A 27015-nucleotide genomic window follows, 5' to 3' on the forward strand; every position below is an offset into this window, starting at 1 on the left:
CGTAGCTGTGATCACAGGTATGCACCACTTGTTTTGTTGAGATAGAGTCTCAGTAACTTTTCGCCTGGGTTAGCCTCAAACTGTAATCCTCCCAATCTCCAGCTCTCCAGTAGCTGTGATTACAGGCATAAGCCCCCATGCCTGGCCACCAGTGAAACTTTAATAGGGATTATATTGAATTTGTAGACTGTTTTGTAGAATTATTGCTATTTTAATAATATTAACATGGGGGTGGGGGAGAAAGAGTGGGGGTGGGGGGGCAGGGGGGAGAAATGACCCAAACAATGTATGCACCTGTGAATAAATGAATAAAAATAAATAAATAATATTAAGTCTTCTAATCCACAAGAACAGGATGTCCTTCCATGTATTTTGGTCTGTCTTAAATTTCTTTTTTTGAGTAACTAACACATACCTCTGTCTACTTCCAAAACATTTTCATCCCAAACAGAAACTCTGACTGTTAAACAGTAACACTCCAGTTTCCCTCCTTGTAGCTCCTGGTGAACCCTATTTTATTAATTCTATGAATTTGCCCATTGTAGATACTTCATACAAGTGGAATCATATAGTAGTTGTCCTTTTGTATCTAACTTACTTCATTTAGTTGTCATAAATTCTTAACCTATACCCTGACTCAATAGATACTCATCACTAGAAGGTTGGTGCTATTGTCCCCATTTCATAGTTGAGCATAGAGAGGCTAATTTACTTTACCTAAGATCACTCAGCAGCTACAGAGTGTGCTAACAGTCAGCCTCTACTCTTTCAACTTGATGCTGTACTTCCCCTCACTAAACCTCTTTGGTTTGTCAGTCACAGAGGGGTCCAACATCCATAACCAAGACTTCTTCTCCTTCCCATAGATCCCCATGCTCCTCTAGATTTGCTGGTGAGGTTCTGGACACCATCAACCTGAAGCATTCTCTCACTTCCTATAACTCTCATCCTTGTGCCAGGCCCATGCTAAGCCCTGAGGAAACAGCTAAACTCCTGTCCAATAATTGGAGAGAGAAGTTTAGAAAGCCTCACCCAGACTAGGAGTCAAGAAGGGAGGTACTCTAGGAGAAAGCATTCTGAGGTCAAGACCAAAGGCTAGCAATTTGGTCACTATTGTTTTTGCCATGAATGCCCTGTATGGATGGTTCTTTAGTTACTCATTCAATTTCCTGCTTGTGGCCTTCAAGCTACAGTGATGTCATTCTAGCTAGAGTCTCCTTGTGCCTTCTCAGAGAGATGAACTGCTAGGTCTAAGTCTAGATTACATACATTCTGCTTTAGAAAGTCATGCTAGGTGCTGGGGGGCTCAAGTGGTGGAGTGCCTGCCTGGCAAGCACAAGTCCCTGAGTTCAAAAAGAAAAGAAAAGAAAAGTCATGCCACTTTTCCAAAGTTTTTATACAAATTTACACTTCCAGAACCAGGCAGAAAAGATTTTATCATTTTTATTCTACATAGAAATCTTCCCCCATCCTCTCCCCACCATCACCCCCCCATTCCCCATCCTCTTGGTTCAGGCCATGCCTAGTTACAAGTTGGAGGCAGGCAGAAGCTCAGGCCCAGCTGCCTGAGAAGCTTCAAGCATTTTTGTCCATACAATCAAGTGACCCTAGTCTCTAGGACTAGAAGGAGCCCAGCCACATCTGATCATGACTTTAAACAGGAGCCCACAACTAGGAATAAGCCCTTCTGACTGAAATGGTAAGCTGGTTGTGACAGCTCCCAAAAGCAAGCCCAGTGTGGTGAGGTAGGGCTGACTAAGTGCAAGAAGTGCAAAGTCTTAGAGTCATTCTCATCCTCATCTGCTCTTCTGCCCTTGCTCTCAGGGCTTCTTCTAGAAGAGGGGCCATCCCCCAAACCTGGCCAGTTCTTGACCTACTGATTAGAAGCATGAGTCTGGCCACTGCTTGCTCACTGTTCTCACTGCCACAGGAAGGTATCCAGCTTGGCTTGAGAGGAAGACACAGTCCTTGCCCTCACTCTCTGCTTAGCCTTTGTCTTGGGCTTTACAGGGAGTGGGCGGATCATGGTTGGGTCTGTCTGGTGAAGATGTCAAGGAAGAGGCCTAGAGAGGGGACTGGAATGCAGGGCAGGAAAAGCTCAGACGTGGGGGTGAGCAGTCCTGCTACACTGAGCAAGGCTTAGCTCTGCATATCTCTGGCAGCAGGCATTGGCTGTCAGAGGTTGAGAGTACAAGTCAGACATGGTATAGGTTCCACAGTTCACCTTAGCCCACCACCACAGAACAAGGATACAGGCTGGATGAATTTTGTTCTGCCTCCAAGTCCATCGAAGCCTGTTCTTACCTTGGGCAGAAGGAAAAAATAAGTGGGCCAGAATAATGGTCTAACAGGCTGGCTACCTCACCCCATCCAAGTGGCCTGGTACATGCCTCTTGTGGGAAGCCATACTCACCGCATCTGTGCTGCAACAGGACTCTGACATGGCCCTCTTGGACTGTTTCTGACCCAGGACAGCATTCCGGATGAAGAGAGGGAAAGCACCAGCCAGTTCCTCATCTGGCTCTCCTACACAGCACTGGCCACCCAGAGAGAGCTGGGACTCCTGCAGGGGAGACCCCAGAGCTAGATGTGAAGAGCCAGATGGCAGCAAAGGAGAAAGTGGTGGTGGAATAAGGTCAAGCTCTCTAATGACACCCCAGGAGGCAGGAAGGATAATAAGTAGGGCTCCAAAGGTGGCTCTGAAAAGTCTCAGTCCTGGGCCAAGGAAAGGGGCTCTGATATGAATTTGTCCTTCCCAAAGTCCAGCTATTCATGTTCAGTCCTGGCAAAGACTAGATGGTGAATGCTTGTACTTTTTCTGGGAAGCCCTTACCTGCTTGGGTCTTTTGGGGATCTTCTTGAGGACATCCTGAACAGGAGAGCTACAAGAGTAAGACATGAAGGCAAGAGGCAGGTAAACAAAACACGAGTGCCAGGCTCAGTTCATGCCCCTTAAGGGAGCCAATGCATGGCATGGTTGCTGTCATGACTGTGTTCTGGCAAGATGCCTCAGTGGTCTCTACCCCAAGTGTAGGTTTGTGAATAGCTGTACAGAACAGTGGCAGAGACAGGGTAGATTGGACTGTGTCTCAATCTGTGGCTTCATTTCAAGTTCTTGGGTACTTCACCATGTTCCCAGGATCTACATGGGGCTGGGAAGCCCAAACAACTCACCAATCGCAGGAGGAAGGTTAGTCATGCCCTCATGTAGGCAGAAGGCATCAAAATGAGCTCAGTCCTTGTCCTATTTGCCCAGAGAGGGGCACTACCCCCATAAGACCCTCAGCAAGTTAGCTTCTTAGTAAGACCCTCATCAAGGCATTCCATAAAGTACTCTTAGAACACAGAGCCAGGTCATCTCCATAAAGAATCTGTGCAGGAAGAGTCTGGGACATAATAGAGCAAGGCTCCAGGGTCTGGCTTTCTACTCCTAGCCCTAGAGCTGGACACTGTTTCCATCCAATTCCTAAGGACCCTAGCAACTAGACACCTGGTATTTTTCCAGATGAGTAGAAGGATTGTGACCTAAGGCTGGGCCTGTGGCTTCTTCTTGGACTGGGGTTTGAACTTAGGGCTTTGTGCTTGCAAAGCAAGCACTGTATCACTTGAGCCACACCTCCAGTCCATTTTTCTCTGATTATTTTGGAGATGGGGGTTTCATGAACTATTTGCCTGGGCTGGCCTCAAACCGCTATCCTCCGAAGTATTTGGATTACAGGTGTGAGCCACTGGTACTCGGCTCCCATGGTTTCTTTTTCTTTTCTTTTCTTTTCTTTTTTGTGGTACTGGGGTTTGAACTCAGGACCTACACCTTGAGCCATTCCACCAGTCCTTTTTCTTTTCTTTCTTTCTTTCTTTCTTTTTTTTTTTTTTTTTTTGTGAAGGGTTTTTTTCGAGATAGGGTCTCATGAACAATTTGCCTGGGCTAGCTTTGAACTGCAATTCTCTGATCTCTACCTCCTGAGTAGCTTGGATTACAGGCTTGAGCCATCAGCACCTGGCTCCCCTATGGCTTAAGCCATGAAAATAGAGTAGGAGCAGGGCCTGCTGACTCTAGACTCCTCTGTGATAAGGCCACATGATAACCATGGGAAAACTTCCCACTTGTTACAAGTCTGGCTCTGGGGAGGTTGACTTGAGTCAGGGGCATTCAATGCTTTTTCACTAGCCCCATAACCTCTGGAGATGGAGAAAGTGTCTAAAAGGCCTGCCAACCTGAAGACTCCAGGTGCCCACCTTCGAACTTTACAGCTGAAGAGGAGGCAACGGGAAGAAGCCAGATTATGAAGGAGGCACTGATGACAGGCTCCCTGCTACAGCTCACATGTAAGTTTGTTTCTCAATGCTACCAGGCCAGCCCTTATACAGCATGGGTGCTTATATACTTGAGGTTGGGAAGGGTGGATGGCCCAACTGGCTTGTTTTTTTGCCCTCTTTCATCTCCACTGCCTAACATCTCAGTTTCTTTCTGTCATACCTAAAGTCTCCAATTAAAACTTTCCTTATCTGAGTATCACATACATACATGTATAAAGGGGCACAGTTCTTATCTTCACAATGAACCATACTAGTGTGCCTGGCCAATGAGACAGCCTTACTTTTCCTTTAGAGAAGGTCCCACATGCCCTCTTATAGTTCTACATAGCTCCTCATGTCTGCCTATATGGGGTAGCCTCCTAGGTAATAGGACCTTTGGCTCCACTGTTTGAGATGGTCCTTCCTTAATCATGAGCTTCAGAGGCAACACATTGGAAGAAGTTCAGAGACTGGTTCAGGACTGGTGGGTAGCCACCCAAGGGAGCACCTGCTCCCACACCCAGGCTTGCCCCTACTGGGACCCCTACATTCCGTCTGACTCACATTCCAACACTGGACTAAAGAATGATGATAACTATTAATGAGATAAGCAAGAGAAGGGTTTTGCATAGATTGAGTACTCAGGCCAGGAAAGAGGAGGAACCAAAGCAATAGCTAAGCCCAGGCAACCCTCACTACTCCATCAATCACTCAGAGCTATAACGGCAGGACTTGAAGAGATGTCTTAGCTATTCCCCTCCAAATCCTGGGAACTGCCATGGACTACCACTCACTGTGCCTTCTCCAGGCAGAGCTTCTTGGAGTAGCCATGCTGGGAACTGGAGGGCCGGGTTGGAGGGGTATCCACATCAAAGGTAGCATTGAGGTCAATATCATCACTGAAGGATGGCCGTCGGAGCTTCAGGTTCAGCATCTCTACAGGTGCTGGGCTAAAGGTAGAGATAACCTAGTTACTTGGGACCACAGAAGTCCTGGATCCCACTCCTGACTCATGGTCACTCCTAAAGAAGACCTAATTTCTGTGGAATAAACCACTTTGCTCAGTTCTTCACACAGTCACAGGACCAGTCTGAAAGATGGAAAGAAGTAAGCGAAACCCACACAAAACATGAATAAATAAAGAGGCTACTGTCCTACTGAGTACATACAATCATTTCTCATAATGCAATGCAAGGAGCCAGTCAGGGATGTCACTACAGACTGATGTAGAAGAGGATGCTCCCCATGATGTACAGCAAATTGACCCAAGGGGGCAGGCACTTCCAGAGCTTGAATATGATGTAGGCATTAAAGTAGTGTTCCTGGAGAACAAACTTAATAACCTGGGAAAATGTTCATATGCTAAATTTAATGACTTGGTGGACCCCCCCACCCCCATGCAGAAAAGAACTAGAAGGAAATATACCATTTATCCAACAGTAACTACATCTGTGATAGCGCCTTTTTCCCCTCAAATTCTCAACTTGTATGTTTTTACTTGAATAATGGGGGAAGGTTTTTTTCTCTTAGAAAACTGTAGCCAACAGGATTTCTCCAGCCCATCCAGACCTACCAAGACTCTCCAGCTCCTGTGATCTTAGGAGAATACTGGTGGAAAGGGCAGCTCCAAGCATACTCTCCCTTTTTCCTTCCCTCAGGAACCTTTCAGAGCTATACCACAGCCCTGCTCCAGCTGGGGTGTTCAGATCAGAGGAAAGGGAGCTATCTGCATGGATTCAACTGGGTAAGCAATCTGGAAAGCCTAGACTATTTCTCCCTTTCCTTGGCCAGGTCCCTGGAAGCTCTACTCTCCTCTGCCTGAAAGTGGAAATGAAGGCTGCACACACCCACCTGAAATCAACTCCACACTGGCTGCTTTGCTTCTCCCTCCAGGAACCAGAATAAAGCAGCATCCAGGACCACTCATGCCACTATTTGCCAACTGCATCAAGTTCAGGCTCATACAGGAAAAGTCTAACTGGGCCTGCCTACATCATACTGCAACAATGGGATGGGCAGAATCAACACTCAAGAGCCTTTGACAAAATTCTGGGAGAGAGCCTGGCCAAGAGGATAGAAGGCTGACATCGCACCTAGAATCTACAAGGAGGAAGCTGTGGAGCATTAAACAGGCCTGAAAAGCAAGGCATGGTTTAAGGAATCATCAGTGGGCAATGGGATGAAAATCAGAGGCATGTCCCAAACTCATAGAGCAATCTTTCTTAAGCATCCCCAACAGTTTTCACTGTCCTTAGGATAACTCTTCTGACCTGCAAAGCCCCACAGAGATGTGCCCCTCCCTGCTACTTGTCCCTCTCTTCCATGCATACCCAACTCAGTCATGCCTCAGGGCCTTTATACTTGCCATCCTCTCTGATCTTCAGATCTTCCTTCACATCTAAATGTTGGTTTAAGGAAAGTGCCTATACACATTGTGATATATCAGGAAAGCTTAAAACTTCTCCTGGAGCCACACAGTAACATGTCAGCTGTTAAGGGGGAGAGATAGAGACAGGATCTTTGAGGTCACTTGTAGTTCCAAGGGTCTTGCATCAGAGCACAAAGAAAACAGAGCAAAGCTGCCACTGAAGAGTCAACAACTGTTTTTGAGAGCTTGAGACCCTAGGAGAGGAAACTGAATTTAGAATAGGCTGTTCCTGGTTAAAAGAAGGACTAATAATAAATGCAAAAAATTTCCTACCCCAATTTTTTTTTTTTGGTGCTACTGGAGATTCGACTCAGGGCCTCATGCATGCTAGGCAAGCCCTCTACCACTTGAGCCACATGCCAGCCCTTTTTACTTTTATTTTGTTGATACAGAGTCTCACTGCTACCTATGCCTGGGCTAGCCTTGAACTCTTGATCCTCCTGCCTCTGCTTCTCGAGTAGCTGGAATTACAGTTGTATACCACTAAGCCCAGATACTACCCAAATTTTTATTCCCAGCCTAATGGGAAGCAAGGCCCACCTCTGTACAGAAGTAGGCTTGGCAAATGGAGTGTCCTGCTAGCATGAAAGACAAGGGAGACCAGAATTGTCCTCCTTGTACCAAGGTGGGTTATAGGTCCTGATATGAAATGTACTGAGAATGAGGTGGGTTCATCCTCACCTGGAAGCTCCAGACCAAAGTCCACAATGTAGTGTGCAACTTTCGGGCCCTGGGCTTAACCATCTAAACCCCCAGTTCATCTATCCCACTGGAACACAAGGCCCAAGAGGACAGAGAAGGTCTAGTATGCAGTAGGCATGTTACAGACTCCTGTAACAGGAGTCCAGCCTGGAGTGGTAAAGGAAGTAGCAGAAGCAGGTATGCAAAGTCCCTGGGCACCTAGAGATGGCCTGTGGCTTATGCTTCTCTCACTATAGATGCTAGGCCCAGAGGACAAATATATAGCAATACCCTGAGGCCCACAAAATGGAAGCCAGAGGATGCACCAGGAACAGACTGCAGATAGCAGCCATTGGTGATATCCTGGGGAAAGGTTCTATACCCCTGCCTTGAGGCGACTTGGGTTCTATATCACATGGTCTCAAAGGCTAACAGCTTCCAATACCTACTAAGCTCCTGAAAGGACACTTATAAGTCATTGGGCTTCTAAGGAGGTATGCCCAATGACTGAGGGTAAGATGGGGAGGAAGGACCATAAACAGAGCGTAGTTTATCAAAATCAACCCCATGCTGCACCTTATGGAAGGTCATATACCCATCATAATCTCACAGCCCTTTCTCAGTCCAACCCAAAGTGGAACAGGCAGATAGGCAGCTCTGGCTCCATAGAGAGATGCTGAGGTAAGAAAGGGGAGAACAAAACTGAGGAATTAAAATACATGAATAAAGGAAACTGGTGTAGGTGCCACTAGTTTACTCTCCCGTGCAGATGCAGACCAGGTACTATGGTGAGGAAAAGGGCAGGGTGCATGTGTCAGGAAGTTAGTGATCAAGGATATAGATTAAGAAGGGGCTCTCAGTCTACTGAGAGCTATGTGGTACATATTGGGATGACCAGGTCCAGAAAGACTAGAGCACCTCTGTGGCCCATAGCTCGTGGCACAGCATGTGAATAAGAAATGCTACTTGGCAAAGAAAGCTGAGCTCATTCCTGCCAAGGAAACTAAGACAGGCTGGGCAGGACAGCTGACCCTTCAATGTGGAGAAGAGGTGAAGCACAGAGACTGTAAGGGAAGAAGTGTCCTACTGTAGTTGACAGTGTGATTTGGCTGGAGTCTGAGGATCCACTGAAACCCTCAGGCTGCCCTCATGAATGCATAGTACCAAGGGATATGAGAGGTATTTGTGGGGGTAGGAGACATGATACTTAAGAGATATTTTGAGGAAATTTCCCTGGGGCTGACATTCTGGGCACACAAAAGGGGCAGCCATATATGTCATAAGCTTCACCTGGAGGTGGCGCAAGGTGGAAGGCCATGAGTTATCACACAGGTGAGTTAGATGGACAGATACTGGCAACTGACTGGATGTGAGGAAGAAGGAGCCTACTGATTTGCTAGAGGACACTGAAAATTAACTCAAATAAAACACTAGGTCACTAACAGGAATTTTGTCTGGCTCCCCAGCTGGAGCTGCAGGCAGGAAATAGTCCAGAGAGTGTTCTCAGCCAGCTAGGAATGGATGTGTATTCCTGGCAGGGACACAAATCCCTCTGCCTCTTGGCTCCCTCTGCTGGAAGCTTTAAAGTATGCATTCTTGAGACCAGAGGAAAGTATTTTAGAATGAGCCATTGTTTGTTTCAGAAATGGAGGCGAACAGATGTGTATGGCAAGACACTCCAGGATGCTCCAAGGCAGATGGTGTTCCTACCCCATTTTCAGACCACACTTTGATTCTCTCTGGCCTTCCCTGGCCTTTCCTTATCAGAGTCCAGATTTATCTCAAAATGGCTTTCTAGATAAATCCTGGCTGGCTTCCAGGACAGGAGGTCCACAAATTTCAAGTCCCCATAGGCCACTGCCCTACCAAAGCCAGGAGGAATTAAAACCCTTTCCAGGCAGCTCTCCCAGCTTGTGACCTCTACACCACCCCAGAGGATCAACATACCTCTCTAAAACCAGGCGGTTGACAGTCTCATTAGCCACTGGTGGCAGACTCAAGGTTTCCTGCAACATTGTCAGCTTCTTTTTTAGACTCTTGGAGAAGGAAAGAGAAGAGTGTGAGAGAAAGGCTGAGGCACTGAGTCCAGAGATAATGCAGAGGACAAGCAGCATGCATGAAGGACACTGGGAACAGAGTAAGGCCTGAAACCTCAGCACCAGGTTTCAGAACCCCTCTCTGATAAAGCCCTTGTGTGGTGAATAAGGCCCTTGGGGAAGTAGGTACAGAACAGATTGTGAGGAAGACCCATGATGATGTCTGCCCTCTCCCAAGGAGACCTAGGCTATAGACCAGACCAGTTGCACATCCTGACCAATTCCTCTAACCCAGGAAGATGCAGGGAGCCCAGAACCATGACTACAGATATACATATTCCTGGGTAAAAACATCCCAGCTTTTCTCTTGGAGGCAAAATACCACCCCTCATTTTTATCAAGTCAAGGATGTCCCTCACCATGATTTCCTTGTCAGCACTTTGTAAGTCCTTCTGGGCTGACCTCAGCTCTAATTTGGCTTGATCCAATTCAGAGTAGACTGTCTGCAACTACAAGAAAGAGTAGAGAGGGCTGGGATGTAGCTTAGTGATAGAGCACTTGCCTAGCATGGGCAAGGCCCTGGGTTCAATCCCAGAACTGCAAGAAAAGAGAAAGTATAGGGAGTAAAGTACAAGCCAAGTGGTGGTCATGTGTCCTTCCCCACCTGTTGCTATCCAGGGCATGGTCAGGGTAGCTTGGGGAACCAAAGAAACTGGGGTTATGGGGAAGGACTCAATTTGGCAACTCATGTGCAGGGCTGCCTGGGAGCAAAAGTTGTCTCTTACACACCGCACCATGTGGATGCATCATGCCAGAAGTAAAAGGAGTTGGCCCAGGAACCATCCTACTCTGAGCCTGGTACAAAAACAGGTCTCTGACGCTGTCACATTTGGTTCCTGGGCCTGTACTGTTCAGCCAGCTAAGAGATGCCCAGGAACCAGAAAGAGCAAAGGGAGCATGTTGGTAGGGGATACTTCCATAATTTGCTGCCCTAAGTGGACAAGCCATATAGTCAGAGCCAATGCCCAGTAAGGACCAGTAGCCAGTCTCTGTAGGCCATTCTGAATTCCTCACAGCCTAGCTCAGGAGACCTGAATGAGCATGACAAAAGAGACACCTCTCCCTCTTCATTCTTTGCTTCCTGCTCAGCTACCTTGCTTCTGGAGGAGGCCAAGTCCTTCTTCAACTTGTCAGCCAGCTCCCCCGAAGCCTTCCGTGCCTCTTTCAAATTCTCATACTCTCTGTAAAATGGCCAGGAGAAAGAGATGCCAGAAAAGGACACTCTGTTGGTCAGACCAAGCCATAATACCAACCTAATTCAAGGTCTTACCCAAACCCTTACCCTATTCTCATTCTCCCTCTGACATTTGAGTCCAGCAGGAGCCAGGTAGCCCTGTGGAAGGTCCTGCAAATAATACAAGGAGTCCTAGTGACACTATTCCTTGCCTGGTCTGCAGGCATTGGTGACTTGAGAGGATGCACAGGAAGCTCTGGCTTCACTAGGGGACTCCCTACAGAGAGCATTTGGGTCCTCTTTGTGGGTCTTCCAAGTGGCCTCCTTACCACCAACTTCATAATACCATAGTGAAGAATATGAGCAAACGTTCTGATCCAAGCCAGGCAGGGTCAGTAACAGTGCTGATGGAAAACAGACTCCAGGTATCACACGGAGGCTTACAGCTCAGAGAGCTGCATCAACTCTTTAGAAACAGCACTTACAATTCAGTCAGTTCTATCAACAGCCCTATGAAATAGTCTATAACCATCTCCATACAAGGTGACAGTCAGAGAGACCTAGAAACTGGCTCTAAGCCACACAGCAAGTGAGAGATAGACTCAGGGTTCAACCTAAGGCAGCATGGCTCCACAGCTTGCCACTAAGCTACATCTGCATTCTAAGATACGGACAGCAGAGACATGGCTGGAAACCCATAGCCAAGCTCCTGGGCTTGTTAATGGGGCTAGAGTACATACTTTTTTTTTTCCTTTTATCCATATGTGCATAAAATGTTTGGGTCATTTCTCCCCGAAGTACATACTTCTTGAGGGACACACAGTACACAGCCAGCTGTTCCACTGCTGATTGTCCTACACCCATGTCTCGGATCATCTCCTCCACCTCAGGCCGCTGGCTCTGGAGTAGGAGTTCAATCCTGAAAAACACACCCAGCCCATAGCATTTGAAATCTGGAGGCTGATGCTTACTCTGCCTCTCTGCTACTATTGCTATGGCAACAGCCTGAGCTGCTAGGATGCTTTAACAGGTATGTTTGCCCAAGGAAAGGCTCAAAGCAGAGCTGAGCACAGTTCTGGGGATGCTGCTGAGGAATAAGAGGTGCTAACAGATGGCCTGAAAGTCAGGGATTTCTTGTAGAGAGGCTGCTAGAAGGAAAGATCTGGTAGGTCATCTGGCCACAGGCAACAGGACAGGAAGGAATAGGCAAGGGCACTCATGAAAAGTGGAGAAGTCTACTTAGTCCTAAGGCTAAGAAAGGAAACTTGTATCCATATGTGACTGGCTATGCCCTCCATGTCCTATGGAAATTTGAGACAGAGGTGACTCATTCCCACTTCCTGCTGCAGTCCTGAGAACTATCCTACCCTGGGACTCTGGTTATGAAGACACAGTACAGGCACCAGCTCCAAACTCACTGCTCCATGGTCTTCATCTTGCTCCTGAGTCGACGTGCCTCCTCACGTGCTTGTTTGGTTTCATCCTGTTGTTGCTCCAAGTACTTCATCTGCTTCTGAAGAGCAAACACATCCAAACACCTTGCTTAGAGGTTCCCAGAAGCCATGACTAAAGTTATGTGGAGCACTCCACTCTAGAATTACCTGCACTATATTTTTTCTCCCTGTCTTCAGTACTGGGTATTAAAACCAGGGCCTCACACGTTTGACAAATGCTCTACCACTTAAGCTATGCCCCCAGCCCTGCACAGTATCTTTTGAAGATGCTGATAACTATACATCACCAAATCCAAGGAGGTAAGGGTCCTGGGGTCCACTCTAGTCTGCTCTGTCTCCCCCTCTCCCCCCACCCCAGTGCTGGGGATCAAACCCAGGGCCTTGTGCATGTTAGGCAAGCACTCTACCACTAAGCTACATCCCCAGCCTGGTCTGCCTTACCAACCTGCCTGCTTCCTTCTGAGATATGTCTTATCATAAGCACAGTCTTCTGCTAGCACCTACAGGCCTAGGTTCTGTGTTCTGGGCCTCATGATGTGTGTTATGTTTGTTGCTGAAGAAAAAAGCACAAACCCCAGCTTTCACCACCAGATATTCAGGCTCATGAACAGATGCCAGGAGCAGCTGACCAGGCTGCCTTCAACACAAGACCACTCCATCTTTAACCTGTGAATGTCATCAGAGATTCCCACTCTGTAGCCAGGTGCAAATGTGTTCCCTCCCACCAGTGGGTCCATGTGATACAGCCCTGCTCCCAAGCAGGAACTGAGAAAATGAATATCCTGAGGCTTTGTCTGTTCACAAGGATCACTCTCTTTCCCTTTCAAATAGCATCCAGCAAGGACTGCTCCTGCCTACAAGGCCAGAATATCAATCATGGGTTCAGATCAATCGCATCATGCCCCTTGGAGAGCAAGAGGCTCACTAACCCAGGCTGATACAAAATTCATCTGGGTCTAGGGCTGCTTGCTTTACAGACTTTGATCTGCTGGGTTGGCTCATCACAGCTGACTTCAAAGGCTCTTGCTCCTCCATGGGATGCTGTTTGATCTGGCTCTAGAGAGCATCCTGGCCAAAGACTGAAGTGCTAATGGAAGATTCTTCAGGCTGGCCCCATCAGTGGAGTACAAGTCACTTTTGGAAACATGGCCTAGCCTCACCCAGGTCTTAGTTGAGCAGCACCTTTGTGAAGTGTTGGAAAGGCATTGCCTTTCCAAACTATTTAGTTCAAAATCCACAAACACAGGCAGTATAAACCTTTTCTTATGAGCTGGATGGATACAGTACGAAAGGCCTTGGAGAAAAGAACAGTTTGCTTCCATTTTACTTCCGTAAAAACCAACGTATTGACTGAGGTAGAACCAAAAAATAAGCTCAGAATGGTGAGCCCAGAACTGGGCCTATACCTCCCACCAAATCTGTGCATGCAGAACCTGGGGACTTACTTTGAGAGTGGAGCACAGCATCTCAGACTTGCCTAAGGCCTTCTGTAGTGATTCCACAGTGGTGTTGCGCTCTTCCAGTATGTTCCGTAGATTGTCAATGATAACCTGGCTGTCCCGTTTCTCCCTCTCTGGAACAGGGGTGAAGGATGGAAAAAGAGAGAGTCCCACCCAACTATTAGCATGAGAACCTGGGCCTTTGGGCTCCAGCACCTCATCCATGAGCCAGGTAAGGAAGAAAGTTCAGGCCAGAAAGTTGAATGGCCTGCTTTTCTTTCTGGCATGCACCAAGGAAGCTTAGCCAGAGCCTTCATCCAGGAGATAAGCTCTCTTTTTGCTGCTTGAACTGCTTGGGAAGATTTCACTATTCTTCCTCCTGTGAATCTAATTAATTCATCCTTCCAGAACTCAAGCAGGTTCCTGTCAAATTCAGCAGCTGAACCTTTTCCTACCTTATTCCATCAAGTGACCCTCTCACAGCCTGGCTCCTGAGCAAGAAGCTCCAGAAAGAAGAGACTCACCTGGTCTAGGCAGATAGCTTCAGTCACCTTCCTTTTCTCTCCTTTTCTGCTAGTCACAAGAGCTGACAAGACTCTTGGACATATAAATCAGAGAGAGTCTGTGGCTTTGACAGAAGGTTGGAAGCCTTCTTTCTAGTACCCCTCCCTCCAATATCCAAGTTAAGGCTTTCCAGGGCCCCTTGTCTCTTGTTAACTCACCTTTCTGGGAAAGCTGGGCTCTCAGATTGTCCAGTTCATTCTGCAAAGCAATACCCATAATAAGCAATAGGAATATGTTATAGCTAATGTCCAGATGGTCTCCCATAAGACTATAGGAAGTCCCAGAATGAGAAAATTAGGCCTGTAGGTTTAAGGAAACAGACTCAAGGCCAAGCTAAACCAATAATGGGGGGAGAAACACATTGTTTTAGCTCTATGGACATAGAGCTAAATAAAATAAAATTTATTTTATTTTACTTTATTTGTTTGAGACACAGTCTCACTATATAGACAAGGTTAGCCTGAAAGTGCTGGGATTAAAGGTGTGCACCACCATGCTCACCATTCTATGGGCTTATTTTGTTTTGTTTTGGTGGTGATACTGGGGCTTGAACTCAGGGATTCGTGCTTTGCAAAGCAAGTGCTCTATCACTTGAGCCACACAGTTCTTTCTATGGGCGTCTCAAAAACATAGGTAAGATGGGGGAAACTAATCCTAGGAATGAGTTCTCAGCACAGGGAAAAAAGGTAGAATAAGGGTAAGGGAAGTAAAATTGAGTCTGTGGAAGAAGAGGATTCCATCACTTCCCTGGCCCCTACTAGCCTCAACCTCTCTGGGCTTCAGGTATACTCACCAGAGACAAAGAACAGGGATGGCCAAAGTCCCTAAGTTACCACTAGCTCTCTCCTCTCTGGATCCTGCTTATTTTACAATCTCCCTCCTTCCAAGCTTTCACCTAGCTCTATGTACCAAAACTTTTCGGCCCCAAAATCCAATAAGGGTTGGTAAGCCAAGGCAGCTATTCATCTACAGATGAAACTAGGCTCTAGTCACTGTTGTGAAGGTCAGTTGAGTCCCTTGAAGCCCTTTCATATGTTACATAGCCACTGCCACAGTACTAAGAGCCTGGGGTAGAAATCAACCAATTCTCATTTGGGAACTTAGAGAATTCAACTTTCCTGTGAGCAAGAGAGGTGCCTACTCCATAATCAGGAAAACCAAGTTTTTGCATAGCTTAGTCAAGAGTCCATGGTAGTAGCTGAATGGAATCCAGGAAACCATCATCAATATCACCCTTTTGAACTCAACACAAGACTCAGAATTTCACATGCAAAAAAGCTAAGGCCAGGACCAATGGGTAGATAAACACCCTGCCATAGAACTCTGTACCCAGGACTCTGGGGAAAGGAGCTTCTAGTGGTTGGCTGGGCAGTGTAGTCTAAGCAGGGGGTAAAAATGGTGGTTAGAGAAGGACACACAGGGTCTGCCTGAGAACAGACACCAGACCAAGGCTGCTGTACCATTACCCATAGTCCCCTGGCTCCTTCCACACCACAGCAGGGTGCTTCCCAAGTCCTTTCTCCAAACTATGCAAAATGTTGCCTCACTGTTTCACAGACCTGGCTTTGAAAGCTCAAAAGAAACGAAGCTGCCTTTGTCGCCTTCATCACAGGGAAGATATCTCTTAAAACTGGGAGCAGTTACCATGACGATAAACATGCTGGCTCAAAACACAAAAGCTCCACACTCCTGAAGCAGTGAGGTTCCAAGGACATCATGACACCCTGGGGCCAGGGCCAAATGAACTCTCGTCTGACAGATGCTCAGCAAATTAACCCTTAGAGTCCAGGGATCACTTGTGAACCCCAATCCAACTTCTTTGAGAGCTTTCTGCCAATCCAGCCCCCTCACATACAAAGAATGTTAAATTTTTCAGAAACAGTAGAAGTACAGGAGGGAACCAATTTACTCTCAATTGCAGTGTGGGTTTCCACATGGGTTACAGATTTTGATTCCAGGGGCTTCTATTACAAGTCTAGGGAAGGCTCAGGCATCTGGCTTTATACCAAGTTCTCCAGGCAAGTCTGAGGCATAACAGGTTAGGGAACAGTGGGCCCATACATCTTTGTTGGCTGAGGAGTGGAAGAATTTTCTAGTATGTCACTAACTGTCCAGCAGGAAAGTGAACTGGGCAGAAAGGCTATAAGCCCTTCATAAGGTAAGGGCGGGGGGGGGGAGGGGGGGAACGACACACTAGAGATGTGGCTCAAGTGGTAGAGCTCCTGCTTTGCCAGTGTGAAGTCCTGAGTTCAAACCCCAGATCCACCAAAAAAAAAATAATAATAATAATTGTAAGATGAGGGGCATTTGGGAGAGGCACTCTGTTCTTTGGTGCCTCCCCTAGGGAGGGTAGCGCAGTAAAGCAACCTCTTCTCTCCTTATAGTGTATTTCTCTGATGATTATGTCTCATCATTACTTGACCTCTGCTTTGTTTGTTTGTTGAAATCTCTTACTAAGTCTTCGCTCCATAACCCCATCTCCATACTCTAGACACCCTTTCTATTAGGAAGTGAAAAGTGAACTCCTATGGAAGTTGGGGCTTGGAGTTTGATAGAATGAGATAAGTTCTAAGTACCTTTAAGAATTCTGCATCTAAGACACTCTCTTCCTCCTGCGCAAGGTCAAAGAAGAGCTTATTGATAATGGTTCTTTTGCCAACCTGGATGGGAGAACAAGACAGAAAATGACTGCAAAGCTCAGTTATGGGCAAGGAGGAAGGGTTGTATGTGGGTCCAACTGCCTGCTTAACAGACATGCCAGGTCTGTTCTCAGGCCTCTTTACAAAGCATATCCATTGGACTCAGAAGACCTCTTTATTACTGCAGGTTCCCCAAGCTGGGAATGCTGGTTTGGTGGCTGCTGAAGTCATGTCACTGCAGACATATATGATGAGTACTCAAAACACACTTCAACTTAAGGTAATAGGGCATTTCTAAACAAGAAAGGAGGCAAAATACACCCAGGTGAAAATGGTCCAGCTACCTGAGGTGTAAGCATGCCTCCCAAGCAACTCGTGGGCATGGGTGAGGCTCAACTGGCTTCAAACCAGGAGTCAAAAAAGATCAGAGATATTGCCCAGTTGCAGAGAAGAAGAGGTGTTCAGCTAAGGTGGTCCCACCCCAACATCCTCACCTGAATTCGGCATTGTGGGCAGGTCCGACTTGGTGCTGTCTCAAACCACTGGATTAGACTGGAAGAAAAGCAAAAAAATAGACTGGTGAGCCCTGGAAAGTCTGGAGATGCAGGCCATTAGTCGCCCCAACCTGCTCTTACTTGACCCAATGCCAGCATGCATGAGGACAGCATCACAGGTAGTTACAGTACCTCCTACAAGGCCCGACTAGTACTCGGCGCTCCAATCAACTGGCCCTATTTTTTGACCCTGGTAGGTCTGGCCAGAAGCTGTTCTTCCAGCAACCCTCTAGACTTTGATAAGTGGGAGGTGACAGTCAAAACCCAGGGTCCTTCAGAAATAGGTACTGATAATACCCCCACTTTAAGCTAAGATTCTAAAGGCTACTCTTTCAAGGTAAGGGTAAGTAATAGTAAAAACTAACACCGTCTGCATAGTACAGCAAAACTCCAGACTTAATCTTTAGTTAAAGTAGTCTCCTGCCAGGCATTGTGGTTCACACCTGCAATCCCACCACATGAGAGGTTGAGGTAGGGAGGATCTCAAGTTGTAAGCCAGCCCTGTCTGGGACATAAAGGGAAATAGTCTCCTACTAGTAGACTTCCTCACCCAAAAGTGACCAGGGGCAAACAAAAACCTCTTTGGAAAGTGATACCATTACCCTAAGCTCAAATTTTTCCTACACATACATTATGAAGATCATGTACAACATATAATCAAGGCTAACCAGGCATAGTGGAATACTACACAGCAAGGAGAATGAATGAGTCAACTAAAAAGTATATTATGGGTGAATCACAAAAATATAACATTGAAGAACAGAAGTCAGACACATAAAAAAGGACTTTGCACTTAAAAAGCAGATGCTCTACCACTTGAGCCACATCTCCAGTACATTTTGCTCTAGTTATTTTGGAGATAGGGTGTTGAGAAACTATTGCTTGGGCTGGTCTTAAATCATGATCCTCCTGATCTCAGCTTCCTAAGTAGCTAGGATCACTGACCTTGAGCCACCAGTGCCTGGCTTTCCTGTTTCTTTTGTTTGTTTGTTGTTTGGTGATAGTGGGAATTGAACTCAGGGCCTCATGCTTGTTAAGCAGGTACTCTACCACTTGAGTCACACCCCAGCCCTATATCCTATTTCTTGATCTGAATTCTGGCTGCATGGATGTCCTCAGTTTGTGAAAAAAAATTCTACAAACTATGCACTTATTATATATACACTTACTATATGTATACTTTAACAATATTATACGTCAGTAGAAACATAATTTTTTTGGCAGCACTGGGGTTTGAACTCAGAGCCTCATACTTGCTAGGAAGGTACTCTACGACTTGAGTCACTTCTTTGGCCTGAAAAATAATTTTTTTTGTTTTTATGCAGTTTTTATTTTCATAATTGAGAATTATTATACTGCTTTTGTTTCTTTTTTTATTTTCTGCATTTTTTTAATTAAAAAATTGAACAAAATTGTTAAGAATTTTTAATAGTCACATAAACCATAAATAAAGGGTATTAGTATTATATTGTTTCTTTTTTCTTTATGTTTAAATACTACACAATAAAATATGTCATTATGCATTATTCATGAAAAGCTAACTTTTTTGGGGAGAGGCCATTTCTCCCCCCTGCCTCCTGCCCCCTCCCTCTTCCCCCTGAAAAATAATTTTTTAACGTAAATAGGCACACAGGAAAAAAGGACTATGAGCACAAACCAGAAGAACATGTCCATAAAGACTTTAGATACTAGAATCTCAGACACAAACCAAATGCAGTATGCTAAAAAATAAATAAAAATAAAATAAAAGCCTGAAAATATCAGTACAGAATTAGGAACAGGAAGGTGACATAGCAAAATTTAAAAAGAACCAAACAGCGGAGTGTGGTGGTCCATGCCTATAATTCCACCAGTTACTACGGAAGCTGAGGCAGAGAGACTGCAAATAGTTTGAGGCCAGCTTAGGCAATGTAGCAAAATTGATGTCCTTCAAAAAAAAAAAAAAAAAAAAAAAGCCAGGCACTGGTGGTTCACACCTGTAATCCTAGCTACTCATGAGGCAGAGATCAGGAGGATTGTGGTTCAAAGCCAGCCCCAGGCAAATAGTTCACCAGACCTTATTTTGAAAAAATCCATCTCACACACACATACACACACAGAGCTGGCAGAGTGGCTCGAGTAGCAAGAGCGCTTGTGTGAGGTCCTGAGTTCAAAACCCAGTACCACCAAAATAAATAAATAAAAGAAAAAGAAAAGAAACAAACAGAAATTCTAAAACTGAAAAATGGCCAAAATCATTTTTTTGGGTGGTACTGGGATTTGAACTCAGGCTTCAAGCTTGAATGGCTTGAGCCATTTCACCAGCCCGTTTTTGGGTTGGATATTTTTCAAGATAGGGTCTCTTGAACTATTTGCCTGAGGCTGGCTTTGAAGTAGAGATCCTCCAGATCTCTGCTTCCTGAGTGGCTAGGAGTATAGGCATGAATCACAGGCAACTGGCTTAACAGCATTTGAAACACAGCTGAAGAATTAGTAAACTGAAAGATAGGTGACAAGAAACAGATGGAGGGCTGGGAATGGTTGAGCATGTTGGAGGTCCTAGGTTTGATCACCAGCCCAGTAAACAAAAGAATTAAAAACATAGGAAATGTATAGAGATGATAAGAGATGTGTAAGTAGAAGTTCCAGAACATCTATAAATAGGAGTTCCAGAAAGAAATTAGTAGAGAGAATAATGCCACCCCCCCAAAAAAAAAGATCTCAGTCTAATTCCTAAATCCTGTGAATAAGTTACCTTATGTGGTAAGAGGAATTTTACAGATATGATTAAGTTCATGATTTTGAAATAGGGAAGATTCCCCTCTCCCCTACTCAATCCCTGGGGGCTGAATCCAGAGCCTCACATATGCTGGTATTCACTCTACCATCCTACTAACAACTTCAGTTTACCCCAGTAAGACCTATCTGGGACTTCTGACCTTCAGAACGGTAAGATAATAATTAGTATTGTTTTAAGCCACTAAATTAATGGTAATTTACTATAGCAGAAATGGAAAGCTAATGTAGAAAGAAAATAGATTAAAGAAATAGACCTTCCTAAGACAGGGAGTGGGAGAGGGAGAGAGAGAAATGGAAAAAGATAATCAGTGCAAACAGTAACCAAAGATATCTGAAGCAGCTATACTAATAGCAGACAGAATACTAACTTCAAAACAGACAAAAGGTTGAAAGAGACCAAGAAGAAAAACATAAATTTGGGTTGCAGATGTAGCTCAATGGTATGCAATATCTTGGATTCAATCCCCACTACTATTGTAAAAAAAATTATATATTGACAAAAAGTTTAATCCAGCAAGAAGAAACAGCGATTATAAACATATGTATTTCTAACAACAGAGTCCAAAAATACACGAGGGAAAGGAATTGAAAGGAGAAAAGTTCTACAATATGAGTTGGAAATCTCAATATGCCACACTTTCAATAATTGATGGAATGACCAGAAATATAATCAGTAAGGACATAAAGGTTTTGTAAATTCTACAATGTACCCCCACCCAGTACAACAGTAAAAAAAGTTTAAAAAATTTTTTTTAAAGGATATAGAGGACTTGAATAAGGTTATAAACAGACCTAACAGACACAGATTGAAATCATGTGAAGTATCTTTTCTGTTCTCATTGGAATTAAACTAAAAAGAAATAATAGAAAGAAAACATAACATAGAATTCAACATGTGGAAATTAAACACCTGTTTTTCATTTTCTTTTTCTTTTTTTTTTTTTTTTGTAGTGCTAGGGATTGAACCTAGAGCCTGGTACACACTTGGCAAGCAGTCTACTGCTGAGTCACACCCCCAGCAAACAACATGTTCTTAAACAATGAGTCAAAGAAGAAATCACAAGGAAAAGTAGAAAACACTTCAAGATGAATGAAACTGAACACTCAACATGCCAAAACTAATGAGATATAATGAAAGCAGTAGTAAGAGGGAAACAGTTTTAAATTCATGTATTAAAAGAGAAGACTCCCATTAGAATAGCTATTATCAAAAAAAAAAAAAGAAAGAAAAGAAAAGAAGTATATGTGAGGATGTGGCAAAATTAGAATCTTCAAACATTGCTGTGGATAGGTAACATGGTAAATCATTGTGAAAAATGGTATGGCGGTTCCTCAAGAAATTCAACATAGAATTACTATGTGATCCAGCAATTCTACTTCTGGATTTAATACCCAAAAGAATTGAAAACAGGGACTGAGATACTTGTTTACCAATGTTCTTAGCAACATTACTCACAGTGGCCAAAAAGTGGAAACAATCAAATGTCCACAAATGGGTAAGTGGATAAACAAAATGTGTTTTATATATATATAAAATGGAATATTAACCCTGTCACAAAAGGTCAAATATTGTCTGATTCCATTTATACAAAGTATGTAGAGTAGTCAAATTCATTGAGATAGAAAATAGAATGGTGGTTACAGGGCTTTGGAGCAGGCGACAGCTAGGAAGTACTATTTAAAGGGTACAGCATTTCAGTTTGGGAAAATGAAAAAGGTATTAAAACAGCAGTGAAGGGCTGGAGGCTTGGATCAAGTGGTAGAGCACCTGCCTAGCAAGCACAGAACCTTGAGTTCAAACCCCAGTACCGCCAAAAGGAAAAAAAAAATATATAGCAGTGATAGTTGCACAACAATGTGAATACTTAACAATATGTAATGCCATTGAATTGTATACTTTAAATTATTAAAATGAGCAGGGCACCAGTGGCTCACCCCTGTAATCCTAGCTACTCAGGAGGCAGAGATCAGGAGGATCAAAATTCAAACCCAGTCTAGGCAAATAGTTCACAAGACCCTATCTCAAAAAAAACAATCACAAAAAAGGAATGGTGGTGGGAGGAGTTATAGGCCCTGAGTTCCCCAGTACCATAGAAAAAAGGTTAAAATGGTCTTTTCAATGATATGTATATTTTGCCACAATTTTAAAAAAAGTGAGTTGCCACATCATACCCACTAAGATAGCTGTTGAAGTATGGGAGAGTGCTTGCCAAGAATATGCAAGGTTTGGGATTTGCTTCCCAGCACTGACGGGAAAAAAAGGTGTTGTCAAGGATGTGAAGAAACTGGAATCCTCAAGCTGCTAGCATGGCTCAAGTGGTAGAGCACCTGCCTAGCAAGCATGAGACCCTGAGTTCAAACCCTATTACCACCACAAAAGACAGGGGGAGAGAGAGAGAAGAGGATGAAGAAGAAATTGGGATCTTCATGTATTTTTGGTGGGAATGTAAAATGATGCAGAGAAGTCAGGTGTGGTAGCATACACCTACAATCCTAGCACTTGGGAGGCTGAGGCAGGAGGATAACAAGTTCAAAGTTGAAGCTACACTGTGAAACTCTATCTCAAAGAAAAAAAAAAAAAAGCATGGGCTGTGGTGTAGATCAATGGTAGAGCAGAAGTTAGCATGCATAAGACACTGAATTCAATCCCTAGCACCAAAAATAACACATGAAATGATATTCAAGATCAGCCTGGGTAACATAGTGAGACTCTAGCTTGAAAAAAAAATGCAGCTGCTGTGAAAAACAGTATAACAGTTCCTCAAAATGCTAAAGATAGATTCCCCATATGTCCCAGTCTTTCCATTCCCAGGTATATTTCAAAAGAATTGAAAACTGGGACTCAAACAGGTACTTATACAGTAACTTTTTAAAGTAGCATTATTCACAGAAGTCAAAATGTGGAAACAACTCAGTCTCTCTACAAATAATTGCATAAACAAGTTATGGTATTTCCACAACATACAACTAAATATTATCCATGAAAACGAATGAAATTCTGATACATGCTATGACATGGATGTATCTTATAAACATTATGCTAGATAAATAAGCCAGACTTAAAAGGATAAATAATACATGATTCCACTTCTAGAATAGGAAAATTCAGCGCAGGGAGGTAGAATAGAGGTTTCCAGGGGCTGAGGATAGAGGGTATTGGAGAGTTATTGTTTAATAGATACAGTTTGGGTGATGGAAAAGTTTAGGAAATAGTTACAAAACACTGTAAATGTACTTAATTCCACTGAATTCTGCACCTAAAAATGGCTAAAATGGTAACTAGAATATCACATGTATTTATTACAATAAAAAAATGTATAGTGTGGCCATGTGCCTGTGGCTCACATCCCAAATCCTAGCTACTCAGGAGGCAGAGATCAGGAGGACCTCCGTTCAAGGCCAGCCTGGGCAAAAAAAAAAAAAAAAAAAAAAAAAAAAAACAGAGAGAAACCCAATCTCAAAAATACCCAACACAAAAAAGGGCTAGTGGAGTGGCTCAAATGGTAGAATGCCTGCCTAGGAAGTGTGAGGCATTAAGTTCAAATCCCAGTATTGAAAAAAAAAAAAAGATAAAGAAAAAAGTATTTGGCAAATTTGGGGCGAGCTTTTTTTGGCAGCACTGGGATTTGAACTCAGGGCCTCATGCTTGCTAGGCAAGTGCTCTATCACTTGAGCCACTTCATCGACTTAATTTGGTAAATTTTCTCTGTATATTTTACCACAATAAAAACAGTAGGGTGCTTGCTTCAGCAGCACATATACTAAAATTGGAACAATACAGAGAAAATTAGCATGGTCCCTGCACAAGGATGACATAGAAATTTGTGAAGTGTTCCATATTAAAAAAAAAAAAAGAAGAAGAAAAAAAAAAGTGGAGTGCTATGCATGGTGGTGCACACTTGTAATCCTAGAAAGGTGGAAGCAGGAGGAACTTCACTTAGAGACCAGTCTAGGCTACATAGTGAGACCCTGACTCAAAAAACCAAGGTCTAGAAATGTAGTTTGTGATAGATCATTTGCCTAGCATGTGAGGCCCTAAGTTTGATCTCCACAACTAAAAAAAAAATAAATTTTTTAAAAAAGTGGAGTGGCTGGGGATGTAGTTCAATAGTAGAGTGCCCAAGACTCTGGGTTCAAAAAAAAAGCGGAGGCAGAAGAGACAAAGGGCATTCCCAGCAGTAAAATAAAAATAAATAATAGTAGTGAATAATACCCGAAAGAATAAAATAAAATAAACACCTTTGAGTTCATACTGATATAAATGACTGAATAAATAAATGGAGAAGAGATAAATTTTCCTTAGAGAAGAATTCCAAATAGCATAGAGCTTCATTCCTTTTTACTTGAATATGAACTGGATCTAGTGACTTGCTTTCAGAGAACAGGATACTGGAAGAAAAATAGTAACTTTACAGTGGAAAAATCTAGAAGATATCACCTTAACCAAGTAACCGAGGTTAATATCACAAGAGACAAGTCATATTGATGTTATCATATACCCCTTAGTAAGACACCATGACAAAGGATACCTTACCTCTGTGGTATTCTTTCCTCAAACCTAAAATCCCAGTCTAATCATAGGGGAAAAAAGGAAAAAAAATCAGATAAACTGAAATTAAGGGGCACCTCTTCAAAAGTGTAAAAGTGTCAAGGCTCTCTCTCTCTCTCTCTCTCTCTCTATACACACACACATATATATATATATATATATATTTTTTTTAAAGGAAAGACTGTCACAGAGCATAGGAGACTAAGGTGACACAACTAAATGTACTGTAGTAACCTGGACTGGATCCTAGAACAGAAAAAAGGGAATTAGTGGAAAAATCAAAATAAATTTTAAAATCCAAATAAAACCCATAGTATAACTAACAGTATTTTACCAGTGCTAATTTCTTAGTTGTGTTATTTTTGGCAGTATTGCGGCTTGAACTCAGGGTCTTGTACTTGCTAGGCAGGTGCTCTACCATCTGACACACATACCTAGCTAGCCCTTTTTGTTTTAGTTAATTTTCTGAACTAGGGTCTCACTTTTATACTCTGGCCAGCCTGGTCCACAATTCTCCTATTTATGCATCCCGTGTAGCTGGGATGACAGGTATATGCCACCATGCCCAGCTTTCCTGCTTTTTATTGGGCTGGCCTCAAACCTCCATCTTTCCAATCTCCACATCCTGAGTAGGTAGGATTACAGAATTGAGCCACTATGCCCAGCTAACTTCTTCATCTTGACAAGAGTACAAATATTATGGAAGATGTTAATAGTGAGGGAGCTGTGTGAAAGTATACGATAGCTCTGTGTATATCTTTGCAACTAGTCTGTAAGTGAAAAGTTATTCCAAACAAAAAGTTTTTTAAAAATATAGCCAGGCCTGTTGGTGCACACCTACAATCCCAGCTACTTGGGAGGTGTAGGTTGGAGACCAGCCCATGCAAAGACAGACCCTATCTCAAAATCAAAATACTTAACCAAAACCTACTAAATATAACATTTAATCTTCATATCATCAGTAATTGCAAAGTTTTAAGTAGGACTAAAGGATCCAGTTACATATAAAGATTATCACCCTAGGTTAAAAAAAAAAAAAAAGCCCAAATATATGTTTTCAAGAGCCACGTGAGCTAGTGGCACATACTTGTGACCCCAGCACTCAGGAGGCTGTGGCAGAAGGAGCTGAAGTTGGAGGCCAACCTGGGCATAGTGAGATACTGTCTCAAAAAAAAAAAAAAAGAGATACATGTAAAAACATAAAAACACAAATACACAGGTACACAGGAAAGTTCAAAGTAAAAGGTCAAAAGAAAATAGAGGATGTAAACAGTAAATAAAGTACTTTCAGAAGTGAGCTTGCTTTCTAGCCTAACCAAACAACAACAGCTTTCTTAGCAGAGGGCTCAGGCTATCAGCAACATTACTTTAAACAAAGCTTTGCAAATATGGAGCACCCAACAACTAGCAGGATAATGCCAGTTTCTCTGCTTCATGGGGACTTTTGACCTACAAGCCCCCGGTGATTTTTACTACTCACCATCCCCAGAGGGTCACTCTGCTTTATCTCTTTTGCTGGGACCTCCAAACACAGCTGTCCACAACTGCTAGGGGAACAATTCGTTACACATTCTTTCCTCATCAAAATGTTTCTAGACAGCAGGACCTCTTGATAGGGAAGCACGTCTTAGCCTTTCCATGTTAAGCCGGGTTTGCTGGTGTGGTGTCTGGAGATGATTCTGAATAGTAACAATCCAAACCACCAGGAAAACTACAACAAACTCTTAAGGGTTGCCAGAAACCTATTAGGTGTCTATCTCGAAGAAATAAAAGGGCTCGTTAATATGGAGAAATAGTTTTGAAGTCACATCTCCGCACATTTTATCAAGGAAGCACCCACTCTCTTCACTAGATCAATTCTCCCCGACTGGGCTTGGCTCAGCTATCACCTCTGCCTGGCCCACTTTAGCCTAGGTTCGGAAGCTCCCATGGGGCTAGTCTAATAAGGTCCACATCACCCGTCTGGGCTCCAAGACCGACTGCCTGGAGGCCCGACATCCCATGGCTCTGAAGCGGTACCAGGACAAACACCAGGCCCTCACATCGTTGTCACTTACCACTGCAGGTGAAAGGTGTGGCCACAGTGAATAGCGGCCACGTCGCGGGAATGGTCGAAGAAGTCAGAGCAGATAGTGCACAGCGCACGGATAGGCATAGTGGCTGGACTCAAGCGGCCCAGGTAACCACGGAAACTGCTACAGGTCCAGCTTCGTGGCCGCGCCCCCCACCTGCTTCAAATTTGGCTCCACTGAGCGACTTCCGAGAGCGGACCGGAAATACCGATTCGAACCCAGGAGGGGGGGAAAGGAAGGAGTTCGAATGCTTGTCTCTGATTGGACAAACCATCAGGGGGCGGGGCTTAG

At 44.0% G+C, this 27015-nt stretch overlaps 1 protein-coding gene and 1 non-coding gene across 3 annotated transcripts; one reads left to right on the forward strand and one right to left on the reverse strand.

The window, feature by feature from the left end:
• Nucleotides 1-1474: 1474 nt before the first annotated feature.
• Traip (TRAF interacting protein) lies at nt 1475-27001 on the reverse strand. Of its 2 annotated transcripts, none has more exons than XM_074060250.1 (15): nt 26710-27001; nt 17266-17323; nt 16709-16744; nt 14291-14330; nt 13575-13702; nt 12094-12188; nt 11481-11594; nt 10595-10682; nt 9861-9950; nt 9353-9441; nt 5091-5246; nt 2834-2882; nt 2414-2563; nt 2254-2304; nt 1475-2038 (listed from the first exon to the last, which is right to left on the reverse strand). In XM_074060250.1, the coding sequence occupies exons 1-15, from the start codon at nt 26805-26807 to the stop codon at nt 1919-1921; spliced, it is 1362 nt and encodes a 453-aa protein (XP_073916351.1). In that variant the 5' UTR covers nt 26808-27001; the 3' UTR covers nt 1475-1918. The 2 variants fall into 2 exon arrangements, with proteins under 2 accessions (XP_073916351.1, XP_020029044.1); XM_020173455.2 differs by having other exon boundaries at nt 16709-16792.
• Nucleotides 23841-23947, forward strand: LOC141418645 (U6 spliceosomal RNA). The gene has a single exon (XR_012443312.1). It is a non-coding gene; the product is annotated as a U6 spliceosomal RNA (small nuclear RNA).
• Nucleotides 27002-27015: the final 14 nt, after the last annotated feature.

The sequence above is a fragment of the Castor canadensis genome, chromosome 17 (genome assembly GCF_047511655.1).
Source record: "Castor canadensis chromosome 17, mCasCan1.hap1v2, whole genome shotgun sequence".
NCBI lineage: Eukaryota > Metazoa > Chordata > Mammalia > Rodentia > Castoridae > Castor > Castor canadensis.